The following is a 24,734-nucleotide window of genomic DNA, read 5'->3' on the forward strand; positions in this document are numbered from 1 at the left end:
TTATGACTCAGAATTCTTTCTCCTCCCAGAAGGCTCCTGCCACATCTTTTTAGTCAGCTTCTCAAAGAGAACAGTCCCACTGAGCTGAGTGCTGGCTGTCCTGCCAAGCCTTGTGTTGGAGCTCACTGTGCTACCATCTATTTACCTCACCACAGGTCCCATGTGCTTTAAGGTAGCTTTGGCTTAAGCCTAAACAGCAAACAAGGACAGACAGCTGCCTCTCTGCAGGAATGTTTCTCACTGGTGACCATGAGGGCTGAATTGGCAAACCTGTCTGGACTTTGTAAGAAGGCTGCTCCATGCATCGGCCTCATAAAACTATTCACATACTGACCACAGCAAAGTAATTAATTTCAATCAGGAAGTGTTTTTTTTTTTTTTTTTTAAACAAAGTAGGTTTTATGCCCAAGCAGATAATTTTACAGCACTTTAAAGCTGACCTAACATGCCTTGATTTAAAATTGAAAGGCATCCCAACTCTCTTATCTGAGTGAACTCTTCCAATAGAAGGGGCCCAAAGACTGAATTAAGATCACTTCAGCAGTCCTGAAAGGGAACCATCTTTTAAAAAGCCTTATGTACAAGGGTACTCGGTTCTTAAAGTAAAAAACACATACAACAATATTTGCAAAAAAAGCTTAATATAATCTTTTGAGTCCATAAACTCTAAACAATAAATATGAAAAATGTACATGGCACACCAGAGCAGCTAAATATTAAAACAAACAAGTACAAACCAGTAACACTTGCCTATATTGTCAATGATGTTTGTTTCCATAGTGAGATGCAACACAAGCTTAATAATACAAGATGTTTTTCAAAGGAAAACCACAGAACCAGTTTGATACAGGAGGTGATGGGTAGACAACAAATAACAAGGCACAAAACCCTCTCTTGCTGCAACCCTGTAAGGCACCACTGTGCAAATTGCAAATGTGAAACTCAGTCAAAACTTGTAGTGGAAAAAAATTAACCATGTTTAAATGACTGGGTAATGTATTTTAAAGATGATACTCTCTCTTCAAGAATAAAAAGACTTATGAACATTTATTTACATTTATAGGCTTTAAGCAAACGAAATAGTGAATTATACTCACCAAATACAGGGGTCACAGTTAACTTCACCCATAAAACTTTGCAAGTGCAACTTGATCATGACGTATATTGGCCTTAATAAAGTACTGGATCTAATTTGATGTGGAGGGAAACACTGCCAATTATGTCAAGTTATGTGGGGCACAGACCACTGATTTTAACAAAACAGACTTTAGGGATCAGGATAGGAATAAACTCATTTTCACTTATAACCAAAAAGGATTTAAATCCAAAGATAAAAAGCTAGTAGCATTAATCTAACAGCATACCTAGGGATCTTAATACCCAAATATGAATATTTCTGTTACCTGCTCAGAAAATGTCATGAGATAGAAGTTGACAAAAACCTTCTCCCTTACTAGGAGGCTACAAACATGGAAATCTACATTATATAAACTTTTATGTCAGAATTTCTACTGTATCCTGCTAGATTAAGATTTTATGTAGTTACATTATATAGTTACAGGTTTCACTACACTTAGAAGATTTTTAAAATGCACAGGTTGGACAAGTTTTTATAAGATAAGAGGGAGGCTTCACTAATTATGAAGTTTTTCTCCCGGAGAAAGATTTAGGAGGCACTCAGTTTCTTATGAGCTCCAGACAAATTAAAGACTTTTGTTGTACTCAGGAACAATGTCAGTAGACTACTTTCAAACTTCTGCTTCCATTCTTGGAACTGAAACAACTGCCCAGCATGCAATTAAATAATCTGAATAGTCAAGTTCCGTTCAGATATTGGCTAATTTTTTTTCTTGTGTTTTACTCTTTATTCTACTTATATACCTTACCACAAATCAAAGCACTTAAGATCAGACAACGTATACTTCCAATTATGCTCAAATCTGAGCTACTAGATTGGCCTGATTTTGCTCTCTATTATACTTTAAACAGAGGAACCGGAAGAAAGAACAGTCTTCAGTAATAGGTTGACATTCAAATAGCAATTTGCTGAAAAGCTGTGCCAGCTTAGGCATTCTTCATTCCCTGTATTCAGTCTTGTTTTAAGGAAAACAATTTGAACAAATACAAAGTAAACAGTTAGTTTACAGAGTGCAGTAGTCATGAACACCAATATTACTGATCAACAGGTTTAAGGCCAACTATTAATGTTTTTAAATACTTTTCCCATGGCACTTAATACATTGAAAATTAGTACTGGGTGACATATAACAAGGGCATACATATTTGTATTATATGCAATATATATATACACTTGTAGCTTCAGTCCCCAAAATACAAAGTTCAAGTTTTCTTGCCCAAATAAAATCAATGTGAAAGACCACCTGTGTTTTCCTATAATGAATAAAGATTACTGTTTTAATTTAGTGCAAACCAACCCAAAGTCCAAAGACATACCTCTCCTCAATTCTTAGTCACTACTTACCAAATGCCCTTATTTCTTTTAAAATACAACTAATTTTTTTTTTATATGTATACATATATATATATAAGAACAGCAAACACCTGACAATTAGCATGCTGTTCTAGTCTACATTAACAAAACTTGCCAATATACAAATCATGTTTTGGTCATGCAGCACAGACCCATCCTCAAAATGTCTTAATTCAGCCAGGCTGGAAGAGAGAAGTGCCGTGCCAGATTTCAACAGGTCATCCTGGCCACTCCATACTCTAAACTGACAACAGCAGGCTCAGCTTTTGAAAACTCTTCCATGAATTCACTGTAGCGATTGTCCGCTGTGTTGCTGCCCTCTATAGTTCTTACAGCATCATTCACAGGGATCAGTGGCTGCTCCTTCTTGAAACATGGAGGGGTTTTCAGTGCCACAGGTGCAGGATGAGCAGACTGCTGATGTTCTTTCAGAAGGACTGCATCTGGTTGACCATTTTTCTGCTTTATTTTCTGAAATACGGAAAATAATGAAGTGAGCATCACTGCTTTACTGATGTTTTGCTTTGAATGAAAGAGAATCCATTTTTTTTCTGGCCAACTCAGATTGTTATTTCCTTTAATACTTTTACACATTTAGTCTGGGGTATCTAATAAGCATTAGGCCACTGGATAAGCCAACGTTTTTTCCACAGTTCACAACAGATGCTACAAGCACTACATGCTTAAAAAACATGCTGCTGAGCAGAAGGTTGCTTGTTAGTCTATAGAGAAGTAAAGACTTTCATGCTTGTCCCTTATCTGGGACTATCACAATAGGAGTATGTTCTGGAGTACAGACAGAGGCCTCAGTGGTACTAGCAAGGAAGAAGTTTACAGCAAACAAGAACTCTTACAGACAACTCAGTGCCCTTATGTCCTTATGACGACTTTTCCTTCAGATCTGAAAAATACCGAGCCAGTTTGTTCAGATGCAGGAATACACTGAAAGGTGTTAGAAAGATGTAGAAAGCAGATGAGACCTATCTACAGTAGTGCTTTTGTAGGAGAAATAATTCTTGGGTAAGGCAAAATAAGTTATATTTAAGAGCAGAATGTCAGCTGCATAGCCTAGCATTCAGCACAGAACACAGTGAAAGGTGAATTGAACACTGCAGAACAAGCGGTAGGCCATACAATAAAGGCATTCATATGAAAGCTAGAAGCATTTTTACAGGCTTTGCACATGAATTTGTGGAACAAATCACAAGTAAATACACTTATTTTGCAATACTCACAGCTTCCAGTTCTTTTATGTCTTTCTCCAGCTGTTTATTTTGTTCACTCATGTTCATGATAAGATCATACACAGATTGCCTGGGATGCATACTTCGATCAAACTGGTGGTACATATTTCTCCAAAACCTGCACATAACAGATAGTTTTAACTATGCAAGATAAAAACAAATTCAAAGACAAGATATTGTATATAATTCAAACTTACTTAAAATTGAATGACACTGTATTAGGCTCCAAAAGAGTTAGCTCTGGAGAAAAATCTGGACTATACAGAGGATTCTGGTACTTCTTTTGTTCATCCAGAAGGAACGGCCACAAGGAATATGTTTTCTCTTTTAATCTTAAGGCAAAAAGAGATCAAGGTCAAGACACCAACTACAAACAATACCCAGAAGCTGTTCAACTTAGCATAATAAATAAGATGGATTTAAAGATGTCATCAGAAACAATTATAAAACTGAATTAAATGCTCTCATTAAAATCAACTTCTTCCTGGTATATGCTGAGGTTGGATAGAACTACTAGTTTTAGAAGTAATAGTCCTTATATCATGCAAGTTTTGCCTCATTGCAATAAATGCTTTTTAAATAATAGTTTAAGACAAAGATGAGCCACTGAAAGCTTTCCAGAAGTTTTCCAACAGAAAGCATTGAGACAGCCTATTAATAATTTTAACTGACAACTATTAGTCTTGAACAGGCAACAATTTTAAGGTTGTCTAAAAACAGATTAGGGGAGGGAGCAAATGCTCCCAATTCAGACAGAAAATTGGGAGCACTTTCTTTTTATCCGCTTTTAGGAAAGAAGGGAGAAAGATGCCTTGACTTTCCTTTAAAGATGAGCAGGGTATTTTCTGCCAAAATTAGAAGAACTGTCTTCTCATGCTTTTGCATGCTAAAACACTGCCATTCCCCGATATAGTTCAGCATCACTTTTTACACTACCAATCCTCCCAGCTTACTTCTATTCAGAGCCCCAAATTGAGCAGATTCACAGGAGTTCCTTAGTCTCCCAAAATAAGCAAGTAGACATTACAATATCCCTGCTTACTTTAGTTCTTCTCGCTCTTTTTGGCAATTTCCAAGGAAGTTTCCAAACTGGCACGAATGGACATGTTCATGGATCTGAAGAAGGAAAGCTTCATTGTACTCAAAGGCCTGTGGAAACTGCTCCATCAGATTCCACACACTTTCTAAAAATTGAGTGAACACTGGCGAGATCTCTTTTGGATCACCATCCAACTGACAACACCTGAAAGAGATTCCATAAACAGACTGAAACTAGCTTAGATTAGAAATTGAAAACAAGCACAACTAAGGTTTTTGTTGTTCAATACAGCAGGCTATTCTTACACTAGTTTTGGTCTGGAAATTAAGTATCTAACTTCAAGAGCTGGGGCAATTCATGAATAGAAATAAGCCTAAATTTAACCTATTTTTCTGACTTGTAAGTAATCACATTTGTATTCAGTAAAGAGCTAGATATCTTTATTCAGTAAAGAAAAGCAACACAAGACAATTTAATTCCTTTGCATCTATTACACCCATAGTCAACATTTGAAATACATGTGAAATACATGAGCTAAAAGTAAACTATAAAATAGGAAATAGCAGCAAGGCTGTTGTCATAGCTTGTGACACTCAGAACAAGAAAAAAAACAGAACTATTGGCATACAGGACTTCTAAAGGTAGAGCTATTCCATCATCAGAAGTATGGGTAAATGTGAACATTTAAGCAGATCAAAACTTTAGAAGTATTTTACGTTGTCTCAACGGCTGGGAGATAGCTTTGGGTTTGTCTTGCACTGTCTATGCATATATGCAGATCCAGCTGCAGTTCTCAACATGCAAAAGTGAGGTACCAGTTACCAGTGACATTAGAAACTTACATCTGTAAAACAACCACCCAATAGGTATTTGAATAAATAGCAATACACGAAGTGCATTGTCAACTGAAAACAGCTTATCCATTGCAAAATTTCTGGTAACAATACAGTAGTTTAACATTCACAAGCTATTTTTCCTTTCTTTGTAATACTACATAAGTCTAGATATTAATGCAAAATTTTAGATCACTTAATGAAATATTTATCTTTCAGTTCACTGTAAGCATATACTTTTTTTTTTTTAAAACATCAGATGAGCAAACTACCTGTCAGAGAACTTGTGCCCAAAAGAAATCCAGTCCTTCTCTATCAGAACCTACAGGATAAAAAAAACAAAAGTATCTAACAAAATTTTAGTAAATCTTACATCTATAGCATTAACCTCACAGGTTGATATATACAGTATTTCAAATTAACTACTGTAGAAGCAACTCTTTGCTACTGTGCATTTTTTGTTTTCCTACAAGAGACTGTCAAAGCACATTTCTAAAACTAGTTTCTAAAGCTAGTAAGAAGTTGAACAGGTTGACGATCAGAAAAATACCTTTAAACCAGGCTAACTTTAAGCGTATTCATGCTTTACAGCTTCACCTAAATGGATTCACATAAATGGATTATCACTCAACTTTCAAAAAATTAACTGCTAAGTATGTGAAAAATTTTAGTATTGCATTCTTGCTATTATAGTTTACATAAAGCCACACAATGTAATCTTAGCAATTTTACTGCTATAAGATGCTATTAATATCAACAGTAGCTTGTTTTATCACTAGTTGCAGTATCAAATACTAAAAACATGATTGTTTTTAGTATGATTGTTATTAGTATTTATGCTTATGACAGAAGGCTTTCCAAAATGCCAATTGACAGGAAGGATTGAAAAAGAAGAAAACGAGATTACTAACAAGTATGAGTTTCCTAACAATTACACATTCTCACTGTCTAATCAAAGCTATCTAATTCCTTATCAGTTTACCTTTTGTAGCAGTTAGTAGTTTGTGATCAGTACAATTCTGTTCTTTAACTTTCAGGTATTCCCATAAACCCTTTACATTGCTATGGCAAAAACAGTTGATTTTCTTACTGTGAAGTTTTAAATAATCATATCAAAGTTCTTTGATCACCTCTAGAGAAAGATGAAGACATTTAAGTTGCTTAAATATGTTCAGGTCTTTATATCACTGTGGCTGGGGATGTCATTTTTAGATTTTAATGAAGTTAATTTGGGACAAATACTAAGAATGTATAGCTAGTATAGTTTAGTACATCTGTGTCATGTAAGCACTTTGGAATCTTTATTTTGTAGTTAAGTTTTTCTTTATTTTGGATGAAAGAGACAGTTATTACAACATTTCTGCAGGGTATGAAAAACAGTTTGTATTTCAGTTTCTTAGGTTATTTTAAATACACAGTTCTTCCCCACAGTCAAATATTCCTAAAGACCAACTGCAGTCTGCAAAATGTATTTTACATCTGTAATTACAAAATAGCATCAATACAGTTACACTCTTCGCTTTCACACTCAAACATTTTATATCCTTTGATTTACCAAGGAACAATTCAACAATACAACAGCTTGCTTACCATGAATCCTTTGATTGTTCTGTAATAGGAATCTAGTAATAGAGCTCCAAGAGAACAAACTTGCGAAGTCCTGTCCCAGCCATCTGAGCAGTGCACTAACACACTTGCACTCTCAACTGCTATAGCCTGCAAAATAATTATTTCTTTAATGAATGCTCTCTTGTTTAGATTGTTCAGTCAGATTTTAGTAAATGCATACAAAAGCTACGTTTATCCAAAACCCACGTTTATCCAAAACCCAGAGTATAGTCTATTTAATATAAGAAAAATATTATGGGAAAGTATATTAGATACTACCAGAAATCTAGGGATTTCTCTCCACTGAAATGCAGAAAATTCTCTATTAACAAAAGGAAATTCCATTATCTCCTTCACAAAAGGTAGACTTCTACAGCAGTTCCCATTTCTGTTTCTACCCCTTGTAAAACTAGAAATGCCGTCACAATGAACACTAAGGAAGAAGCAGACTACATATTACAAACCAAATAGGTTTATTAGCTTTCTATTTGGTTGTTTTATAACACCCATTCTCTACTCATTATATTACTCAAAAGTTAAGGACCAGGAAATAGTCTTTAGCTTCAGCTAAGAATTCAAATCTATTCAAATTTAACTTTGTTAACCCAAATATTTGAGGATCATCTGATCTTTAAAAGCATCCACTTTTAACTAAAGTATTTTCCTACTTCAGCTACTGAAAAGGCAGTTTTCTTCTTTACTTCCCTTCCCCCCCAAGCCTCTTTCATGTTAAGCCCATAACATCATAGGCACCTGGTAAATGCAACTGTGCTTTTGAATTCCTTATAAACTGTCCTGTTTGCTTGGTAAATGAAATAGCCAATTTATCTTCTCTGATATTAGTGTCCTATAAATTCCTTTTTTCAGTGTATAGTAAATAATAGTTGGCTTCATCTACCTTCAAACTGGTTACATCTTTCACAAATATCCAAAGAAATCAAGAATCATAACAATCTCTTCAAGGTGACCAAACAACATTCAAAGAAAATTATAAAGTATCAGCTGGCACATTCAATATCTCCAACCACAGAGAAACACATAAGGCTTAAAGCAACATATCAGATGTGTCTGTGTATTTCAGACATCTCCCTTTCTGCAAAAAAGGGAGGAAGCAAAGAAGAGAAACCATTTACAGAGTTTTATGCTTTATGCAACATTAAGCGTAATTTTGCCTGATAGCACAAGCTACCCTCAAAGAGGCAGCATGCAAATTACCTTGACTAGGAAAACAGCAGCATCCAACACAGCTTTGATATGACGCAGCCATCCGGAACTCTCCAAACCAGACAAGAAGTCATTGACAGACAAACCCTTTGTGCCGCTGACTGAAAGAAACAGTTAGAAAGCCCTAAGCAGTTATAGCTACCTATAATACCCTACAACAGAGAAAGTGCATTATAAACAGCGTAGAATTACTCTTCATTGTTGTAAGTTGATTTGAAACCTCTTTGAGGAAACCAGCACACTCAAGTGGTTAAGAGATAGGGACTACAAAAGGTTCTCTGGCCAGAACTCAGCTCTGCAGAATTACAGAAACCTTGAGTGACAAGATTAAGATGCATCTTTGTGACAAGAAATTTGAATTACACCTGTTACACGCAGTTATAAACCTTGTCTTACCAAGAAGGGACAAAAATGCCAAAAAGCTTACTAGAAATACTTACCAATTACAATTATTACTAACAAACTAGCTGCATGCAGACAACATTGGCAGTCTGACTGCTTGGACCTAACTATGAGAGTTTCATCACCTTTTCCACCCTGCCTAGTAGAATAAAGCAAGTGCAGTACAAGGAGAAAATGATGAACTGAAGACCACGCAGATTTTGTCTACCTCCAGAACTAATATATAGTGTAATACTGACTGATCTCTACCATTCTTCCCCCATGTACTTTGATCTCATAACAATTGAGGGGACAGAAGAGGACTCAAATTAAAGGGAAGTTGTCATGCAGCATAGCAGCAACAGGTATAGAGGTGAAAATTGGCTAATAAAAAACAGTTATTTTAATGCAGGATTTTGAGCACCAGCTCTCAGTAGCATTATTGTTTAAACACAAGGAACTGAAAGGGAGCTGGGGGAAGATCAGTAACTGATCTACCTTCCTCTGCACGTGATTCTTAGATACACCTGAAGTTGCGATCTACAAAAATACCTGTCCCTGCCACATGAGAAAACTATTTTCTGCCAAGTTAGTGGGTCCCAGATAAAAACAAGGTGACATCAGAGCTGGAAGTTAGTAGTAGAGATACTCATACAGCAGCTGCAAAATAACCTTTATCTCTGACTATGGGAGGAGACGAGCTCCTACAGCTTTCCTGTATCCACAGGACACATTGCTCAGCTTTCAGCCATACAAATTTTGGTATACTCCCTATTGCTCAGGAAGACTCATAGCACTGGTTGCTGCTGAATGCTGTAACAAAGATAGGCTTCCAGCTTCCAAGTCCTGCAGTACTTTTTTCTAGAGTCCATAGATTTTTAACTAGAAAAAGCACTAGCAAGCCACTGCACAATGAAATAAACCACTTAGAAACCCCTGGAAGCAAGACCTGATATTAAAGGGCAGCCTGTAAATATCAGGAAAATCAGCAAAAGTTATGCTAGTTTCTTCTAGTATTTGGATAAAAAACAGCAATTATTGTTAAGCAAAAGTTCTGCTTCCAAAAGGTCTACAAAATAGAAGAGATCAAGAACCACCTGATCTCCTCAAATCATTCAGTCTTCCACACATTTACTCTCTCTCCACCTGTTGCTCCATAACACTTGTTAAATCACAACAGTACATAAGCAGGTCCACCACTAGGATAAAGGAAAAACTGAAAAATATCCTCCCAGTACTTAGTGGTGAAACACAGAAATTGCATGAAAACTTCTCTGGACACTTCTGTGCTGAATAATCACTCTAGTCCCTCATGTTACTCAAAAAGATCAAAGATAACTTGGCACCATTGAGTTGTTTAGCTACTTCACAAAAACTATCCTTTAAGATAGTTTTGACTATATGGATCATAAATACATACACGCGAGCCCAAATGACTCACTGCCCCATTGCTGATTGTCCTTATACACCAGCAATGCCTCAGGCAGCAGCTGTTGCATAAAAAGGTGACTGCAACCAGAACCTAGAGACTGAAGGAAGCATGGTAGGTTGGGGGCACAGGTCACTTTTAAGCAAAAATCCCCACACAAACGAACTCCAAATACAACTCACAAAAAACTGTTAATACACTTCCACCACAACAGCAGCTATTATTGAGCCTTTTCCTTCAAGTATTTCCTACAGAAGTGCTCCTTCCTGATTTAAGCAATACACTTTTGCTTATCAGAATTCAGTCTTTTCAGACACTTAATGCTATATTTTTAAATGTATAATAAATGGGATTTTCTATATTCAACCCCACAGCCAAAAATTCAGATGTGAAGATTCTTCAATTAGTGTTGTACAGATGGACAGTAAGCCCATCAGGGGCACAGAGTCATCATGTCTACACTGAAGAAGACTATTTTAAACAAGTTCTATTTCACCGCATGTGAGACTTTAAAAAAAACAGCTGAATAAGAATAGATTACAAAGCCCCCCAACATCCTGCATTAGTGAAAGATGTTGGGAAGGACTATGTCTTATATTCAATTTGCAAACAAATGTCTTCTGAAGCCTTTCATTAGGGTATGAAGGAAGCCAGGCAGATAGACAAAGAGCCTAAGATCAGAAACAGGCTGAAGAATAGCAGTTGTTATAAATAAATCTGAGTACAGTCCCAGTTACAAAGACTCTTGAAAGAATAGGGTCATTGGTATCCTATCACTGATTAGAGAGCTTTCAGTTCAGCACATCTAGGAGGAAGGTGGCGCACAGAAGTTAAGTGGCATTTTCCTCAACTTAAAACACAATTTTCACAGCATCTCCTTCCAGGGTCAATCCTTCACACAAGGGAAAAATGGATAGGTGTTCCATCTGTAAGGAAAGCCGTTATGAAAAATACGTGATAGCATCCCACCAACAGATGCTTATGTCAAATTAAAAGGTTATGAAGTCCAAAGTTTAACTGTGATGTATATACTTCTGCATCAGACATTACTACACAAAACAGGTGACAAAAAAATAAGTCAAGATGCATAAGCTAGTTCTCTGGAACTGAAGAAGAGATTAGAAAAAACAGGGATTACCCCAAACTTCAAAAAAAAAGTTCATGGTCATGTTGCTAGTCTTTTTCTTCAATAAAGTATCTTGTTGCTATTCCTGCACATACATATAACCGTAACTCAAGTACTATCACCTCAAGGCAGGTGATTCTTCCTCTCTACTCTGCTCTCATGAAACCCCACCTGGAATGCTATATTCAATTCATCTCTGGGGTCCCCAGCACAAGGTGATGTGGACCAGTTAGAGCAAGTCCAGAGGAGGGACACGAGGGTGATCAAGAGCCTGGAGCACCTCTCCCATGAAAGACCGGCCAAGAGAGATGGGGTTGTTCAGACTGAAGAAAAAATTCCAAACAGATCACATTACAGCCTTCTAGTACTTATAGGGGGCCTAGAGGAAAGCTGGGCAGGGACTCTTTGTCAGGAAGTGGAGTGACAGGACAAGAGGGAATGGATTTAAACTAAAGAGTACATTTAGAACAGGTATTAAGAAGAAGTTCTCAACTATGAGGATGGTGAGGCCCCGGCACAGGCTGCCCAGAGAAACTGTGGATGCCCCATCCCTGGAGGTGCCCAAGGCCAGGCTGGATGGGGCTTTGGGCAACCTGGTGTGGTGGGAGGTGTCCCTGCCCATGGCAGGGGGCTGGCACTTGATGATCTTCAAGGTTCCTTCCAACCCAAGCCATTCTACGTTAACAGGGTGCCTGAGCAATTGGTTAACAGCAGATATGGGTTCAATAAAAACTAATTAAGACTACACCGCTGATCTGTAAAGCTTCTTGACCAACATAGCTAGAATGTCTTCAAAAGGAGACTTCCCTACAGGTGCAAGCCTTCCCAATAACTGGAAATAATAGAAGAGAAACATATGTAACTAGGAGTACATGTAGAAACCTGACTTCTGTCACCATACTTTAATCACAGCATTAATGCTCCCAAGTGTCTTAAGTTTTTCATCTGTTTACCTAAATGAAATATTAAGAGAACTAATTAAAAAAACATTAAAATAGAAGACTTCTGCCTCATCAATTTCACAACACTATGTCAAGTAGTGGTGCTATGAACTGGCTCACTTCCCCCCTCATCCCCAAACATAAATACTCTACAAGATGCATCTACAACCATAGGAGTGGTTTGCCAAGACAGAGTTCAAGTTTTGTATAGACCATTAGATCATGCAGTTACAATGAGTTCTGTGCAAACAAGTGCTCCTTGAGGAATGTTCTACATGTGAAGATGCATGTATATACATGTTATTTTATGTATTCACATACACAAATACATGTATGTATACGTGTATACTTGGAAAACTCATCTTTCCCACAAGCCACTGACATACTAACCAAGTTAACCCCTAACATGTGCTGTTCAGTTTTCTTCAGAATAACTCACATCACTGAGTTAACGGTTTAAAAGTAAACTTTTTTTTACAGTTTAAAAGTTTACAGTTTGCTTTTAAACTGTAAACTGTTAAGATTAATGGTTGTTCATTACCACAATGGATGAGCACAGCAAACTGGTACTAGGTGCAAAGCTTGGATAAAACACAGATGTCATAATGCAGTTTAAGCTGTTATTAAATACTTCAGCAGAACATTTCTTATTTTCATATATGCTGTTGTAATACAGTTAGAACATACCTTCCAAGAGTTTTTGTAAGCTGGATCTCATTACATGAATGTTTTCAATTCCAACAAACTGGAACCTAATGTTAGAGTAGTTGTCTTCATTTTCATAGCCCTTCCCAGCAGCTCTGTTTGCCATTGCATTAAGCTTTAAAGAGCAAAAATCAAAATACCGTAAACCAGCACTTCAAATGAAATGTCAGATTAAGAAATAAAAATAAGCAATTTCAGTGAAATACATTAGGAAAAAAACAAAAGCACATACTATAGATTCTAATAAATCAACAGTTTAAACATTCAAGTATGAGAAAGGCATGGTTCACAGAAAGCAACAGATGGCCTATATTCAGCACTGACACATCTGAATAATGCATTTAATAAGTTTCCTATTCTCTCCTCTGTGTACCCACCAACAATCCATTACATGTTTCATAACATTTCTGAGAAAAGACACCGCAAGGCGATTACCCTAAAAAGGAGTAAATAAAACACAGACTCGACCATACATATGCTTTCTAGGTATCCTACAAAAGTTTGCTTGCAGCTGTAAAACGTACAACTACAAAAACCCACAGTTGGCTCAATTTTTTACTTGTCAACCAGACCTACTGAAGCCTGCTCAAAGTAAATTCTACAATGCAGTATTTTTGCTTTACAACCTTGTTTTCTAGCTCCTGCATTTGGAGATTTAGATGAAACAAATATCAATCTAAATGCAGATCGCTTAAAAAAGGGAAGTTACTCCCATATGCCAACACAGGTCAAAAACCCAACATAATTTAACTTAATGTTCAGGTGTGACCTCAAAATGCTTTGACAAAATTTCTCCTACCTCTTCCTGTTTAATACAGACAGCACTAATAGTTTTCACGCAACATTTACACAAGCCACTGTCCTTCCTTCTGTTCTAGAACAACCTCCAGCACAGCTCACTACTTCATAAACTTAATTCCTAACAGTAAAAAGTGCTTGGATCTCACTCTGACTATTCACTTCTTAGCTGTGTTTTACATATATTTTTAAATGTACCTACCCAGAAGTTTACTAACATTCAGTGAATTACAGAATCATTTAGGTTGGAAAAGACCTTCAAGATCAAATCCAACCATCAGCCTGACCTTAGATTTGTCTTGATAGTTGTTCAACTTCTTCAAGAAAGCAAGCACTTGACCACTTGAATAGTGATACCTATAGTTCTACCTTTATAGAATGTTTATATTGGGCCAAAATATTTAACATGTAATTTGGAAATATTAAGAGTTATCTCAGTCTTTTGATGTTCAGGAAGAGAGACTAGTCTGAAAAACCTGTAGAAGTACATACCTTTGGCCTGGTGTCCATGACATACATGTAGCGATTTGAGGGATTTGCTTTACTGATTGCTTGCAACATGTGCTCATCTTCCAGGCACCTGGCACTGAAACCTGAGAGAGGCTGACTGCATCTGCAAATCGCAGCCTATGATAGAATACAAAAGACAAGTTAACATCAGTTTAGTATCTATAAAGCACCTTCCATAATTTTAAGACACCTACATAATTCATTTCATTTGACACATCACTTCAACTCAAAAAAGCATAAGTGTTCCAACTTTTTAAGCACGATTGCTTAGACTAAGATAGTGCCTACAACTTTTTCAGGCTTATCTACAATGACAAGGTAGTTCACAATTTTCTTAAGTATAAAAACGCAAAGTACAGGCAGAAAAAAAAATTCACTTAACTTTTCAGTTAAAAGCAAATTGCTCCTGATGAAAAATAAATTATGCTTAGTTTTACTATTTTTAGGTGTAATATGTTACAGCCTGAAGTAGTTTTTGCCATGTTATTTTCAATGATGTATTACATTTGAGAGGGTGTCAGGTACATTTTCTAATTAGGAGTTATCTTCAAATGCATCTACTAGTTTAATATTCATCCTTCAAAAATTCTTCAACTCAGCAAGATGACAATCCTGCTTTCCCTTCAGTGATGGAAGAGACAGGGTGAAGTTGCTTCACACCACTGTTTATCAAACCTTGCAAAATCTATTTTTATTCACTAGTTCTTTACACCTTGCAAATTCCTCCTCAGTCAATGAGTTATTTTGAGTGTTTTTTATTTTACACCCCCCCACACACACACTTTGACAGATTTTATTTTTCATTTATCAAGATAGATTTTTGTCAACTGACATTTCATCTTGATCTTGATAAGGTCAGTTTCTGAAAGCTTTAAGAGATTCAACTGATTACTTGAGGATTTCTTTTAAACCGGCTTAGCTTTATTCAGCATCTTGTTAGACACTGCTACTGTGAGCTGTATTTAGGGTTATCGTGGGTTATAGATACTGTTTTCATTCAAGTTAGTGTACTTAAATTGTACACCTCACATTGTAAGGCATACAATTACCTCATGCACCCTGAGCTACCAGCAAATGTTGAAAAATTTCAGCCCATTTGCAGGAAGAAAAACAATACCTTTTTTTCCTTATGATAATAGGACAACACCGGGAATCTTCCTTTGCTTCTGAACTTGGAGCTACCAACAATTATGGGCTTGCTTGCAGTTCTGGGAACATAAAGATCTCTAGGATAGGTTTCACAAATCTGAAAGACACATACACATAGATACATATATGCACAAAGGGTACAAACCTAGCATGAGATACATAACCCTACACTATTTTTATAAGGAAATAAAAGACAAAGGGTAAACACCAACATAACTCTATATATACATAAAAATATCTCAGAGATAAACCATGAATAAAAAAGTACAAATTGGTGTCAAAGTGATGCAACCAATTACTGCTGGAAAGCACCACTGTAGTAGCATTCACCTTAAGAAAAAGTTTTCAGTAGAACTGCTGAGCATATGTTTCAAGTAAAATAGTCTCAGTATTTCCATCACTTTTTTTATTTGCAGACTACAAAGATGAAATCTTATCTGGAAATCAGCTGCACCACCACAGCCATCATCTTTCTCAGTCAGCACTACAGAATGTAATGCAGAATCCCTCTCAGTTAAGAGAGGAGAGCAAAGCAGCAGAGCATCAGAATTGTTGGGACTGGGTTTCAAGTAGGTAGGTATACCCAAAAAGAAAATTCAATGCACATACACCCTCAGTGAAGCATGGAAGAAAAGCTTCCATTCGAAAGTTGTGAGACTGTCTGATTAAGGAGTTAATTCTCTCCACCTGCAAGTTTTGCTTATGCTGCAAGCCAAGTGATTTCATAGCATCAGACTGCTTTCTGTAGGGCTAGAGCCAGAGGATAAAGCAAAAACAGATGTAGAGTAGAACATTTCTCCACTACAGCCCTTACCTTATAATCACGATTTGCATCAGACAACTGCCAGTAATCATTTGGCACTCCCATTCTCTTATATTCTTCTGCTAGATCAATAAGCTGCCAACCTTTGACTTGCTCAGATTCATTTTGCTTTGGATTATAAGAGAAGGCATACAGTTCTTCATATTTTGCTAAAAAGGTAAAGAAAAATAAGACTATATAATGAACTGCCTCCAAAAATGCATTGGTGGAAGAGGTAGCACAGTTGACAAACCTTAAAGTTGCCTGAACCACAGAAGTTTCAGGCTTTAAGATTCTCAGAGTGATTAGATACTTGGCATTCTTAAAATATTTATTCTGCAACTGCAGATATTTAAAGGTAGGTTATAAAATCTTTCAGGGAAGAGAGCCTGACCTCTTGTACCAGGAAAGACATTTAAGTCATTAGGGCAAAGCAAAGGTCACAAAACTAAGACTGACAAAATAGCAAGTTATTAAAAGAGATTCACAAGAACCAAAAGAACAGATATCTTTAAAAGTAAGAAGAGAAATATAAGTCTACTGATTATTCAAAGCAAGGTAAAAGTTTCCTTCAAACCAAAAAAGCCTTCAAAATATTCTCTTATTTTTTCTAATACTTCTCACATGACAGATGACAACATTTTACAGTGGTCTAGACACAAAAGAATGCAAGAGGCCACATTAGATTTACAAGAAAATTCTGTCACTTAAGTTAGTGTTGTTTTAGCATCAAAGCTTCAGCTTGTTTTTTGGAATTGCATGAAAACAGTAACAAATTAGTACTTGTTTAATAGCATTTTAAATATGGAACACATCATTAAAATGATAATACACACTTCAATTCACAATTCTGAGGCTAATGCTCAAAATGCTGAATCTATAGGAACCTTGCACTCTTAAACAAGATCAGTGAACTACAAAAGCCAGACATTTTCTGAATCTACATATAGATTAATACTCCATTATTAATAAAATTCTTTGACACATCTAACCCATTGAAAAGGCTTTTACATAATGTACATTTCACAAAAAAATACAGCATGCAGTTTCTCACCAACTTAGTACCCAGATACATAGTACAAAGCCTTTTCCAGTTTGAAGTCTCACCTGTTCTCGACAGCTGAAGCAAAGAGTTATAAACATCATGACAATCTCTCTCTCTGGGAACAACAAAGTGAACTATCCTGAAGTTCTTGCACTGGATGACAAGGGGGCAGCCAGAAGTAGTCAAAGGAAGTTTTTCCACTGCAGCAATGTGATGATGTAATATCTACGGCATACAAGAACTCAGTGTAAGCATGAAGATGAAAAAATGAGAAAAACGCACCATATACAACATCTGACATAAGACAGATTAGCCTGTACTGAATATGGATTTTGACTGATTTTCTCATAAAAAATAAGAAATCCAAGTTTTGGTCAAGATACCATGATCTGTTAAAGTTTAAAATATGAGGGAAAAAAATAAACTGTCACCTAATCTTTATAAAAAAGATGAGTATACTTTTAAATGCAGAAATCAAGAAATAGAACTCCACTGGGGTCATTCTGATCCTTTTCCACAGCTTTGCTAACTGACCAGCCTACATGCTATTAGGCAGGGTCCAAATAAGTTGTCTTTTTTTTTTTTTTTAAAAAAGGATCTACAGGAGCAGAATTTTATCAGGCAAAAGAGAGTGAGTCAGGGAAAGCAAGTAGTGAAAATTTAAGAATTACATTTTCTTTTTCCTATCAGAGAAGCTCACATTAAATATTTTATGCATCAGTCATTTATTTTAATCAGTCTGCTAGTATTCGAGCCAAGAGTACAACTTGAGACAACTCAGACTGCTCACAGGGATATAGAATGAACAGGAGATAACAAAAACCTCTCCTGTGTTATCCATTGTGCTGATGTAGACATCACAGTCATAGCTAAGTGCCTTTCAACCACTTTAACAAAAGACTGTCACAGTAATGGACATCTGTGGCAAATCTACACAAAGTTTGGGAAAATGCAGGAGAAAGTAACAGCTGTTCAACCACAGGAAGAAAGCCACTGATACATTACCTCAGCTGAACAAGATGCTCTCAAAAGCATTTCAATTACCTCACTGAAGCAATCATCTCCTCTTAAATATTGATCAGAATTAGGCATCTGAAAACTATGCTGCCAAATATGCATTTACAGAGAGACTATATCCTGAAGAGAGACGTTATCATAATTATACTCACTACTTGTGCTATCGCCACAAATGCAGTATTCAAAATACAGGTTTGATATCACTGAAGTACAATCTTTTAAAGCAGCACACTGGGAGATACAAATAATGCTTCTGAATCGCATTCTCCTCAATAGTTCCTCCCATGTGAGAGGATAGCTGTTTTGCACAAAGTTGTAGACTGTATCCGAATCACTGAAAAAATATTTTATTGTAAGCACCACAAGACATCTCATCAGACAACCAGGGTATAAGATTAAGTGCAAGAAGTTTCACCTACAGAAAAAAAATTAAGCCCAAATGAGATTTAATCCTAGAGAAGCACAGCACCCTTGAAGGCACTGCACTCAGACAGACAGCTGTGCTACAATGGAAGCCAGAACTTCATGTACACCAGGGAATGGGGCAAAAAAAAAAAGAAGGTGTTAGTGTTGTACAAGTGAAGTTGGCTGGTACAATGGTCACAGTCATCAAGAATCTGCAGCCCCTTCTGAACTCTTTTGTTCTAAAGTACGTATCTTCAGAATAAAGCCATTTACCACTCTAAAAAAGTGCATGGAATCACCAAGCCTAGATCTTTGGATTTTGTCATCTCATTTAACTTCGGCAAGACATAAATGGAAGGCAAAGCTAAGCTCTAGGTTGAATATTTCTGCATTAAATTATCTAACAATCTCCCGTTCCTTCCTCTGAACTGCAGTGCAAGTCAGATGTTAAAAAAAGCATTTGTTCAGGAAAACAAGCAATAGAAGAAATAACAGCAACTCAGAAAAGTGGAAGTTATTTTCAACATTATCCAATTTCAATGGCAAAGGTGTCATACAAGAGCAGGAGCTGTGAGTCATTAACTTATTATATCACAAACAAGCAGATAACAGGGAATAACTTTTACATTAAACATTTTAGCAAACAAATTCAACCTCAGATCAGGAAGAACAAATGTATCTGAAGAACCTGTGCTTTTGAGCCACAAGCATTTGATATGCTTACCCAAGTCTCCCTCCTGCTTGAATCTATGAATAACAGATGAGTTGCTGTAAGGTACAGAGTTCCTGTCAGAGACTTGTTGCTGGTGCTGAACCTATCCAGTAATTTCACTTGCTCTACCTGTAAGAAAGAAGTGGGAGAAAGCAAAATTTATTTTTTTTTTCCTTAAACACAAAGTAAAAATCACAACTCCAGAAAAAGCTGTCAGTTTGCACAGTAATTTAAAAAATGATAGAACATAATACAGCACACAAGGCTATTCTGTCCGAACTATTAAGAACACACTTGTGGTCACATAAGCTTGTGCAGAATGACCATTAAAAATATCCTGTATCAATAGGAAAGCACACAATGAAGTGACAAGACTAGGTTCAGCAGACTGCTTAGTCCGTATTCATAATATGGTTATTTAATAGTAAAAGAGACCAAGGTATTAGGCTTTAAAGAAAAAGTTGAGTTACTAAAAACTTTCAGACTGCTGCCCCAAAGCACAGCAAGCACACGCACTAACAGTTTCCTGTTATTTACATGCCAGCATTGAATTAACAACTCATCTGATAGCTGTTTGGAGAAGAACCTATCTGTATCCTCACCACAGACATAAAGATTAACTCTCCTGACTTTACTTTTAGATATCTACTGCTATTTGTGTCATCCCCAATCTTAAATCTGCATTATAACAACCTTGCCTCACCATTAAAATCAACTTTGATGAAATGCGAGCACTACAGTAATAATTAGAAACAATCTCCTTTAAATTCAAGGACTGTGCTGGCATTTGAAACATCAAGATTTCAAGCTTGAGTCTTCCAAGGGCAGATTTTCTCCTCTATTCTCTCCTGTTCCATCAACATTATTATCTCAATCCTATGGAAAAGCATTTCAGGATCAAGCAGTTTCTAGATAGCCTGCATTTTATCTGGTGCTCATAACATTAGAGGCTCCACAGTTTACTTTATTTGAGGCAAACATTACATGACTCAGTGTGTGCAACAACAGGAAAGGACCGTGGTGAATGGCTTATCTCTGTGCATTCCTGTATTTCTTGGCAGCACGGGCTCATTAGTGCCAATTTAAAGCCGTTTTGCTGGAAGCTTGATGCTACCACCATTATATTCACAGCTGAACTCCAGAAACTTTCCCACCAGCAAGGCCAGCACCCAAATCTGAGTCCACGTTTGCAGTGCTGATGTTAGACTGGCTTTAATTAATATGTACAAACCTATTTATCTGGTGAAAGTATAGATAAAACACTACAAAATTATCCTTTCAGTTTAGGTATTTCTCACAATCTGGCAAGGCCTAACTTTGTTTTTGAAAATTAGAAAAGCAATGTAAGGCATCCAAACAGAATGGAGGAAATGTAAGAATCTACTAGCAGCCAGTGCTGCTATAATATTCTGGATTTCAGTTTGGAAAGGAGAAAAATGAAGTTACATGTATTTGTACCTCAAAATGATACCTTGCTGATTACAGGGTAACAGTGCTCATATACAAAGCACCATAACCAATACAGCACTGTCAAAATCTGGAGTTTGTTTTGGGCAGTTCTGCCTGCACCTCCCTGCAAACTGAGAAGTGCACAGAACTGCAGGTTTCTTACAGAAATACAGCCCACAAAATCCAGGCATTCAAACTCCTGTTGCCCTCCATGCAACAAAATAGTTATTCTCAAGGCTGTATTTCTATGTTCAGGAGAGGAATTAGCACATTTCAAGACTCCTATTAGAGCCTTATAAGATATCCCTTTAAATCAGAAGGAGCTGTCCCCTTCCCCATCTAATCCTCAGCCTGGCAGACTCACATTTGACTGAGCTTGACTACTGAATCCCAAACTTCCACCTCCACTGGAAAACCCATCAGCATTTCCACTAACAGATGACCTCAAGTTTACAAACAGATTTGACCGAAGAAATCCCAGTCTTATCTACCACATTTTTCTTTAAAATATTTTTAAGGATGCTTCACTTCTAAAGTTCCATCACAGAAGCAATTTTTTCTCATTTGTAACCTCCCACCCCCCCAATTTATGATATTGTGACACAGTTTTCAGTATCTGTTACTACTTCAGTATAAAAATCACTTTATCACTTATGAATTTCACATTGACCTTACTTCTTTGTTCAACATAAGTTTGTTGGACAGTTTAATTTCATAAGCAGCTAAACTCTTCAGGTAGCCGTGCCAACAGTTCTACAACTTCAACGTTTCCATCAAATGGAGTTAGAGAAAAAATAAAATCTATTTCAACACCTTCTGTGGGATGACAGCTTCCTTGCACAGCAGTCAATTTGTGCAAGATTGCACTGCTTGTTTCATGCTTGTTTCAATATTTCTTCAGTAAAATAAATTGAAAAACTGTCAAGAGCAGACAGATTAGAAAACATGCATGTCTCCTGCCAGTCCGAATGGGGTCCAATTCAAACCTACACATGCAGGGATCTTGCATGGTACCTAGCACAGGCTGTGCTTTAGTTATCCTGCTTCCTATAACTGCGATATTCGAAGTTATTACAAACTAGCATATATGCATTTTAATCTACCTGGATATCCAATAACCTATAAGCTTTAAAAAAAATAAGCATCATGATTCTAATGAAGATCTCAGGTTATTTTTAGCCATTAATCCATCACTTTAAACAGATTTGTTGGGGGTATGATTTATATTACTTGAAGCAATTTGAAGTCCTTGCCCTGGTTTCAGCTAGGATAGAGTTAATTTTCCTCCTAGTAGCTGGTGTGGTGCAAATTAACTCTATCCTAGCTGAAACCAGGACAGGACCAAGACCTTAAAACTTGGCTGCAGTGCTTGTTTTTCCCTTCAGAGAGTTCTATTGCTACATGAAGGGTTTTCTTAGCAGGTGCCCAAAGCCATGCACAAGCACAACATAAAGACGTCAGCAACCTGTCAATATTTATGGTCTCAATTTCAGTTTTGAAACTTAAGTATCTATTCAGATTATGAAGATATTTTGCATTTAGTTTAGTTTTTAATTCTGATACCAATGATTGACTGTAATAATGTTGTTTACAAATAAGGAGTTCCAGGTTTCTAAGTGGGCTGATAAAGAAACCTTATCCCTAATCTGTCACCTTAGTACAAGATAATTCCATCCAATACACCAAAATGGCACTCAGAACATCTTTGAGAGAGACCTTCCTCTAGCATTACTTATGCATGTAAATATATATTTTAAAAAAATAGCTAAACTATACAAAAGAATTATATAAAGGTATTTTCCAAAATCCTAAGAGCCAGTTCCTTTATTTAATTATTGATTGTAAGTTTATCGGAATCTAACTACTCCTCTCCTCCACACATCTATAAAACTTGATTGCAGTCAGGCTGCCAGGTCATGGAACTAATTGCTCGGTCATTTCCAAGGCACAACAAATAGAGGAACGGCCTTTTCAGCAGCCTTTGCCATCAGGACTGACAAGAGAAATACTGTTAAAACATGATTATGTAAGAGCTGAAACTTTAAAAAAAATCTTATATAAGTGATTTACAGAAGGGAGTTGACAAGACTTGTACTTTTTTCATTATAAAAGAAAGAAGCTAATAAGCTAAAAATAAAGTAGAGGAGTCTAGAACATCAATTGCAGCTTGACTAATTTTTCAGAATACCCTAACAAACCACGTATCTACTGATGGCTTGTATTAATGACCCTACAAATCAATCGTTAATTAAAAAAAAAAAAAGCACTTTTCACAGAGGTTCTGCCCCCAAAGCCAGGGCAACACCCGAGCACAGCACAGCCGCGGCCCCCAAATTGCTCAGGCCCCCCTCTTTATGCTCAGCCCCTGCCTTCCCCCCAAGCCCTGTCACCCCAGGAGGAACCGAACCGGGCCCCATAGAGCTGACAGCGCCCAAGGGGAACCCTAAGCCTGAGGGGAACCCCGAAACCCCCCCGTGGCACGCAGCCACCCCCAAGGGGACGCCCCGAGCGGCGCCGCCCGCCTCAGAGCCCCTCAGGAGGGGCAGTCAGAAGGCACCGGCGGCGGAGCCGGCCGCAACGCCCTCACCCGCGGCTGGCAGCGGCAGAACAGAACCACAACGGGCCCCAACACCCCCACAGCGACCGCCCCAAGGCCGGCAGCGCCACCACCCCGTCCCCCGTCGGCTGCCCCCCGTACCTTGGTGGTGCGGATGTGCTCCATGACGGCGCAGCGTAGCCCCGTCCGCCACCACCCGCCGCCCTCCCCCAACTGCCGCCGCCGGGCCGGGCGTCGCCTTAGAAACGCTTCCGGGGCGGGGCCGCGGCAGCGCGAGCTCCCTGCGGCGCCCCCTATTGGTCAGCGGGGGGGGGGGCAGAGCCCGCAGCGCGCATGCGCCGCCAGGGGGCGGCGCCATTTTGGGGTGGCCGCCAGGGGCGGCGCCATTTTGGGGAGGCTGAGGGGGGAGCGGAGGGGCGCAGGCGGGGATCCCAGTGAAGCAGTAATTTGTTCGCGATTGCAATGGCGGGCGCCCCACAGGCAGGAGAGCGCGCCTACTAGTTCCAAAACACAGCTTAGTTTATATACTTTGTGATAACAGGGCCCTCCCCTGTTTCCCCACTGAGCGGGTAATCCAGGTTCACAATCCATCTGATGCTTCACAAACAATGCATGGCGCTCAATACATTCCCTCCTCAATACATTCCCCCCCAATACATTCCCTCCTTCTAAACAACGTAACTGCAAAAACAACGCTTATATTCCCACAGGGGAACTCCCTTGTAGTCACAGAATCACAGAATTTCTAGGTTGGAAGAGACCTCAAGATCATCGAGTCCAACCTCTGACCTAACACTAACAGTCCCCACTAAACCATATCCCTAAGCTCTACATCTAAACGTCTTTTAAAGACCTCCAGGGATGGTGACTCCACCACCTCCCTGGGCAGCCTGTTCCAATGTACTCCTCCTTGGCAGAAGGGGACTGTAAAGAGTTTGGGGCTGATCCTTGACTTTGTAGAGTTATGATTATTATATATTATTTAATTCAAACATCTTTATGTGGATTCTGACTCGCGCGTGGTTGTCGGTGAGGCACAGCAGGCAGGAACCTATGGGCAACAGCAACAGAACGAAATAACACGCAACACAGAGCAGCAGTTATACAATAAATAACTAAAAAACTCGCTAAAGCAGCTTAAAAGCTGTAGTAAACGCTATACACATCGCGCTTCTTATTCGGTTATTTCCTAAATTAGGGGATAACTGGGGGAGGGGGGGGGGGCTCTCCGCGGCCGGGCGCCGCCGCTTTAAGGGCGGCCGTGGCCGG

The 24,734-nt window shown here is 38.0% G+C and overlaps 1 protein-coding gene across 1 annotated transcript; it reads right to left on the reverse strand.

Moving 5' to 3' along the window:
- Nucleotides 1–624: 624 nt before the first annotated feature.
- MTMR6 (myotubularin related protein 6) lies at nt 625–23,718 on the reverse strand. The gene is made up of 14 exons (XM_068671862.1): nt 23,607–23,718; nt 19,472–19,588; nt 17,388–17,550; nt 16,293–16,450; nt 15,447–15,575; nt 14,312–14,446; nt 13,004–13,136; nt 8,431–8,540; nt 7,198–7,323; nt 5,880–5,929; nt 4,778–4,978; nt 3,933–4,067; nt 3,727–3,853; nt 625–2,962 (listed from the first exon to the last, which is right to left on the reverse strand). The coding sequence occupies exons 1-14, from the start codon at nt 23,628–23,630 to the stop codon at nt 2,702–2,704; spliced, it is 1,869 nt and encodes a 622-aa protein (XP_068527963.1). The 5' UTR covers nt 23,631–23,718; the 3' UTR covers nt 625–2,701.
- Between the last annotated feature and the right edge of the window lie 1,016 nt (nt 23,719–24,734).

This window comes from Anas acuta, chromosome 1, assembly GCF_963932015.1.
Source record: "Anas acuta chromosome 1, bAnaAcu1.1, whole genome shotgun sequence".
Classification (NCBI taxonomy): Eukaryota; Metazoa; Chordata; class Aves; order Anseriformes; family Anatidae; genus Anas; species Anas acuta.

Excerpts from the sequence above, each read along its gene's own strand:
- MTMR6 (XM_068671862.1), bottom strand. The coding sequence starts at position 23,630 with ATGGAGCACATCCGCACCACCAAG. Across the intron at positions 17,551-19,471 it reads CAAGCAGGAGGGAGACTTGG|ATATTACATCATCACATTGC; the intron begins GTAAGCATATCA and ends TGTATGCCGTAG. Across the intron at positions 3,854-3,932 it reads ACAGTGTCATTCAATTTTAA|GTTTTGGAGAAATATGTACC; the intron begins GTAAGTTTGAAT and ends TGTTATGTGCAG.